Raw genomic sequence first — 6,792 nt, 5'->3', positions numbered from 1 at the left:
AGCACTGGCGACTCGCAACATTTAAGTATATATCTATCTATCCATCTATCTAATACCTTTAAACGAGCAATTCTTGTTTATTTATTTATTTATATATATATATTTTGGGGATCTCGGAAACGGCTCTAACGATTTCGATGAAATTTGCTATACGGGGGTTTTCGGGGGCGAAAAATCGATCTAGCTAGGTCTTATCTCTGGGAAAACTCGCATTTTCGAGTTTTTATATGTTTCCGAGCGAAGCTCGGTCACCCAGATATTCATTTTGATGTCACGACGTAAATTAGAATTGGCCTCTAATATTGAAATCCACCTTGTCTCAAAACAGCAGCCTCAAAACTCCTAAAAGCAATACAAACTCCAGCAAAGCCACAAAATTAATAGAAACTTGCCGAGATTCATAAAGCCTCAAGACAAAGACAGCACGAGAAGACAAAGACGGCGAGAAGCAATTAGTCAGGTGACGTTAGCTTTAAGGGGCTACCCGCCGTTTTCATCGATTTTTACAAGTTTGGAGTCGTATCTCCTCTGTATCTCCTACATTTGCACTATAGATAGAATTATAAAACAAACGGCTATCGGTTCTTCAATCTTTTATATCAATTTAGTCTACCGGCTTTAGAAAAAAAAAAAAATATTTTTTCAAACATTGTCCAAAACAGATTTTTCGTAACTCGATTGCTGTGAAGGATCTTACATATATAAGTATGGAATCCACATATTTTGGGTCGTCTTTGAAGTCTCGAAAAACGTGTCAGAGATTTTAATTTTAAATTAATTAACACAATATTTATGGCCAGGAAACCAGTTTTTTGGACTAGATTTTTTTCAACTTTGATGCCAAATATCTCGAAGATAATATACTTTGAAAGTAAATATGGAATAGTAATTATATTGCTTAAAACCGTTGCTGTTAATATGACAATCTACAAAAAACATTAGATAACTAAGGGATTCAGATCGAAGGTCATTGGCGTGGGGGAGCCCCTTAAGACTAAACACTTAGTGAACGTTCAGGTGACTTGACTAGCACCTTTGAGACTAAACACACAGTGTGGCGTCTTAGTCAACAGTGCGCTGCAACACCGTTACTTTGCCATTGCCTTTGTAAAGAAGGGATTTGCAAGTTAAATAACATACGGGCTATTTTACTATGTCAAGTAATGTGCAATATAATAAGCGTTTGTCGATTCTAGTTACTTTAGAGTAAGTTGTGTAAATAATTTCTAAAAAGTGGTTACAACAGTCATAGTATGTCGTGGGCGGCACTATCAGCAGAGCCTCGAGCGTGCAAACAAAACAGTAATTGGTTAAATATCAACAAGATGTCCGAATGATAGACTATTAATAAACTCTGTTAGGATATATTAATACGTCTTGTACAAATGTTTCATATTTTCTGTAGATAGATAAGAATATTTTTTTGTTTCATAGTTTTTAGAGCGCGATTTTTCAGTACGTAGTTGGGTTTGGTTTTTTGCCTAAATTTAGTTAGCTGAAGAGAACATCTAAATTTTTTTTACGAAGTTTCAAGTAAACTTTAAGAATAACAACATTTATTGTAAAAACTTAAATATAAATACAAACTAAAAATATAAAAAATAACTACTTACTAAAACCCGTCCTGGGCTGTCCCTGACGCAAAGGTGCCCATCACACTCGCTGCGTTGCCGCGTTGTATTGCGATGGACAACCTTTGCATCAGGAAGAACCCGGAGCGGGGGTCAAGGCCCCTTTCACTCACACATCTTAATAAGTTTCTATTTCATTTTTGAGAGGTCCATACAAAACTCTGTCCACGGAGCTCTATTTTTACCTACATAACCGTATTTAAATACCTAATAAATTCATATTATGAAGAAATCGATCTATTCCAATAGTAAATAAGCTCAATAAGATGTGTGTATTGGGTTTGTACACGATATTATAATATTAATAGATAGATCAATATTTAACACATTGTTATGGTTTACCATAATTAGTAGGTACCTACCTATATACTAGTTTATATATAGCAAAATCTACGCGTGTAAGTAAATTCAGCTTTGATGAACGATGACATTACGAAACCATTAACTAACAAGATAATATGTCAAGCCTCGTAAACTTTAGTTTCTGATTTGCCAGAGTGGATCGTCGTCGGTAGTGGTAATCATGATTTTAAGTTACAAACCTAATTAATATTAGGTAATTTAGGTATGTATGTGACTAAAAATGTAATAACAATAAGTATACCTATTTAATTGGATGTAATTTAATGTTTACCTAAATAAAACAAAAGATTTTGATGTTTGTTTCCGCAAAATATTTAAATTTAATTTTCATTATAAAAATATTACAAATTCCCATAAGAAAGTACCATATCAATAATTATACATGTGCCAATACAGTAGTTCGGAACAAATTATAGGTTTTATCGGAATTAAACGGGACGCAATAGGCGTAAAATTACCTTCGCCACGGATCAGAGATCGGCTGAGCCGAGTGTTTTCTTCGTTCTTACGGTATAATACGGTCTGGGTACATTTTATTTTGATTTTTTTGTCATTATAGGTACCTACTAGTGACTCCTCCAAAAAATCCAATAACGAAATCAACATCAAACAATTTAATTTAATCTACTTAATTACTGTTTGATTTTAATACAAACCAAATAGACTACAAACTAGACATTTTAGTGCTAAAGAGGTATCATTATCGTTACTTATAGAAAATATCAGAGAAAAGAAACACAATTAAGCGATGTAAGTACTATTTTTATCAAAATCATATTAGTTTTAGCAATGCAAATAAACTTCAGTCACATTACAGGTAACCCACGAGTAGAATCCAGGTTACATACGGATTGAGACTACAGCAGCAGCATTACTGTTAGCAGCAATTAATTGCTGCAAGAATTATCTATTAATCTAAGATATCGGATTATTAGTAGGTAATCAGTGCAGAGTGGTGGTGGTGGAGAGGTGGGCTAGCTCAGCCACCTAGTGGATGCCGGTAGAGGGACGGACGAGGCAGTCCAAAACGGAGATGGCGGGATGACCCGGATAGCTTCCTGAACAACTGGCCAGAGGAATCACCAAACCGGGAGTCGTGGAAATCAAGGGGAGAGGCCTTTGCCCAGCAGTGGGACACTCAGATAGGCTAGGAAAAAAACGCTGGTGCAGTCTCAATCCATATATAACCTGACTTGCGCTTGTTCCCTTGGTGTTCTTTAAGGCCAAGGCCACCAGCTCTGGTACTGCACCATGAAGATCTCCAAGCCCATAGGGCACCTTGGTAAGTCCTCCGTGGAACAGCTGGATGTGACAGGAGAGTAGCCTTGCTCAGGCCAGCTGATGTTGGGTCGGTGACCGATGGAGTTGCAGACCATCAGATGTACTCCTTTTAGGTACCAGGGCCAATGCACGAACTGGACATGACAAATAATGTAAATAAAAGTTATGAAAGGAATGTTAGACAGACAGGCTATGCCATCATATAATGGTCTTCTTCAGCAGTTATACTTCGTTATTTGAAATGTGACTTAAGGTTTTGAGAGCAAATGATCCAGTTATTATAAAAAATAAATAAGATTATTATGGGCACTTTTGCACCGGAAGCGTCTAGGAGCGGCAGCAATGTTTAGTTAGTAGTTAGTTTGTAAGTATGACTGACTGTACGTATGTCTTTTTAATTGTATTTTAACCTGTCTTTAAAATAAATCATTAAAACTTCAATAAGATAAAAACAGTCTACTTTGCCCTAATGAGGGTGGTGTGCCTATAAAATTTAAAGTGTATCCTCTGTTTCTTAAATAAAATGTGATCATCTTTAAAGTTTGACTCTTTAAAACAAATAAAGAACGACCTGATGTCTTGAATAGTGCTTTTTATTTTAAATAATCGGGCCCAGATATAAAGTGTCATTCTATGGAACTTGCTAACTATGTAAACAAAAGTCACTAGTAAATTCATCATTCAGAGACAATTTCAATATGGCGGTTTGTTTACACAGTTAGGTTAAGTTCCATAGAATGACACTTTAAGATCTAATTTGGTTCTATAATCTTGACCGCAGCAATAAAAAACTTAACTAGTCTTACATGATGCTACTCACATAGTCAATGACAATGTTTGAGTCTGGGTTATCAATATGTTGCTTCGGCAATTCGACCACTCTTGTCTTCCAATCCACCCATGTCTGCCCTGCAAGTGAAAAATCAATTTATTCATGTAACTGAATCGCATCCGAAACACTATAAGTACTCCAAAACACGCATAGCTGACGTAGGGGAGAAGACCGCCAGACTGAAGTGGGACTGGGCGGGTCACGTCTGCCGCATGCATCCAGATAGGTGGGCTAGTATAGCGACCAAGTGGATGCCGCAAAAGAAGTGCGGACGAGGCAGACTCAGACAGAAATGGCGGGACAACTTAATAGACACCATTAGTAACTTGCCGGATAAAGCACAACAGCAGGATTTGTGGAGATCAAGGGGAGAGGCCTTTGCCCAGCAGTGAGACTCTATAACAGGCTAAGAAAAATAAAACTGCATCATCAAAATTATTCTTCTTTCTTTGAAAGGAGTTTTGCTTAGACAACTCTCCTATTAATTTTGTTTTTTTTTGTTCTTTTGTTTAGCATAATTTGAAATGAAATAAATACAGAAGATGATAGAAGATGTTAAATTATTAATCCACATGAGGTGCTTCGTAGTTTTAATGTATCAGGTATTCAAGCCCAGGCAGGCCCTGTGGCATTTCGAGTAGATGGGCACACTTGAAAACCAGCCTTTGTAATAGGTATGCTCCTTTTAATTTAATACATCGATCATGAAAACCTTCGTTTACTCAACAGACTGAACGGAAACGGACTATAGATCACACATTAAACGTGATTCATCACGTTATACCGAGCCGTGTCCGGGCCGGAGCTTCCGGAGCTTCGTTTTCTATGGAAAGCATCACGTGATCGCCGGGGGGTCCCTTTGTTTCCCATAAAGTTTTAAGTCATAATGTATTGTTTGTCATATTATCATTCGTCATAAAACAGAAATCGTTAACTATTTATTCAGGATTTTCATATGCCTATCCTATAGATAGATTAGGTTAGTTTAAAATAAAAAAGGTCAGGTTAGGTTTGTTTTATGGCAATCCTGATAAGTGACGCGTTTCTGAACCAAATGAATTAATACTAATGAAAATGCGGGCAAACAATACTATTATGGCTTAAAACTTTTTGGGAAACAATATAAACCCGATTGCCGGTCATCTGTCATTAAACACGGCCCGGTCTAACGTGAGTCATCATTTACTAAGTAATAAAACCGAGTAGGTACCCATGGGCCTGCTAAAATTAGCAAATAAAATTAATTACCTCTTGTCAAATTGGAGCAATAGAACTCATTAATAGGCACCGATAGTTTCTCAGCGGCCCGAAGATACGAATCTCCTCTGCACTGACATCCGATGGTAGCAACCAGGAGTAGCAGCAGTGTTGCGGTGAGCAGCGACCGGGTGAATGTGATCATGGTGCCACTGGAAACAATAAGAACTTAAGAGTAGCCGATGCAACGGAGCCACGCCGTTTTGTCGACTAAATAACTTAAAATACATATGTATGTTAGTCTGTAAGGTATTTGTAATGGGCCTTGTTGCCTGATTTGAATTTCTAAATAAATAAAAGCACTAAATTGCGGAGCTTCGTTTTCTATAGAAAGCACCACGTTATCATCGATCAGCAATCAAAATTACATGTCGGACGCCTCGGCCCGGGCCCGGCCCGGTCTAGCGTGAGTCTTCCTTTACTGCTGCAGTTTTGTAGCGCGCCATTACTGCCGACTGAATATTGTTCTGTAATCGCCCTGGCTGTGAAATGAGCTATGTCGAAGGTTTCTCGGGGAACTTCAGTATAACACCAGTCCAGTACAGGTCCTTCAAAAAATTAATGTAAGTAATTAATTAATGTCTGGACAGAAACGGCTTTGGACAGAGTAGCATGGCGGTCTCTGGTGTCGGAGGCCAATATCCACTTCGGGTCGTCGCGCCACAGCAGTAAGTAAGTACATGATGATGTTTGTAGATATTAAACATACAGACAACAATATGCAAGTATCACCCGTGGAGTTACAGATATCCCTTTGTTCCGGTGACCGCTGACAGGTGTTTTGTATGCTTGTTTACCACCAACTTACTTAGTTTAAAAATACTTTTTACTAACCCGAATCACTGAGGCACTGGTAACAGTGACAGCAAAGGCTGCTATAGAAATGGCACTGACGTACTAAAATTATGAACGAACTTCGTGGTAAACCTAATCAAATTGCAATTTGTGTTAACATCAAATGAAATATAAGTTCATTGTTACTTTTAGTGGTGGAATATTTGTATCCTTTGTTTTCATTAATGTTTAGTATTATTTAATTTATTTTTAACTTGGGTACTTGTTAAATGTTATTGCTATTTGCTAGATAGGTAATCATTTTGGATTTTGTTTGTAAGTGGTACAATGTAGGTACAGTACTCACAGCATTTTTAGGGTTCCGTACCCAAAGGGTAAAAACGGGACGGGGGGGTCTGGACAGAAACGGCTTTGGACAGAGTAGCATGGCGGTCTCTGGTGTCGGAGGCCAATATCCACTTCGGGTCGTCGCGCCACAGCAGTAAGTAAGTACATGATGATGTCTGTAGATATTAAACATACAGACAACAATATGCAAGTATCACCCGTGGAGTTACAGATATCCCTTTGTTCCGGTGACCGCTGACAGGTGTTTTGTATGCTTGTTTACCACCAACTTACTTAGTTTAAAAA

General features: G+C 37.8%; 1 protein-coding gene across 1 annotated transcript; it reads right to left on the bottom strand.

Annotated features, from left to right (window-relative positions):
• Positions 1-3,211: 3,211 nt before the first annotated feature.
• LOC134648197 (uncharacterized) lies at positions 3,212-6,264 on the bottom strand. Its single transcript, XM_063502679.1, has 4 exons — positions 6,199-6,264; positions 5,356-5,516; positions 4,096-4,184; positions 3,212-3,409 (listed from the first exon to the last, which is right to left on the bottom strand). Exons 2-4 carry the CDS (start codon positions 5,507-5,509, stop codon positions 3,212-3,214), a joined length of 441 nt encoding a protein of 146 aa, XP_063358749.1. The 5' UTR covers positions 5,510-5,516; positions 6,199-6,264.
• Between the last annotated feature and the right edge of the window lie 528 nt (positions 6,265-6,792).

The sequence above is a fragment of the Cydia amplana genome, chromosome 5 (genome assembly GCF_948474715.1).
Source record: "Cydia amplana chromosome 5, ilCydAmpl1.1, whole genome shotgun sequence".
NCBI classification, from domain to species: domain Eukaryota; kingdom Metazoa; phylum Arthropoda; class Insecta; order Lepidoptera; family Tortricidae; genus Cydia; species Cydia amplana.
The sequence above is the reverse complement of the archived record's forward strand: the minus strand, read 5'-3'. Positions and strand labels throughout refer to the sequence as shown.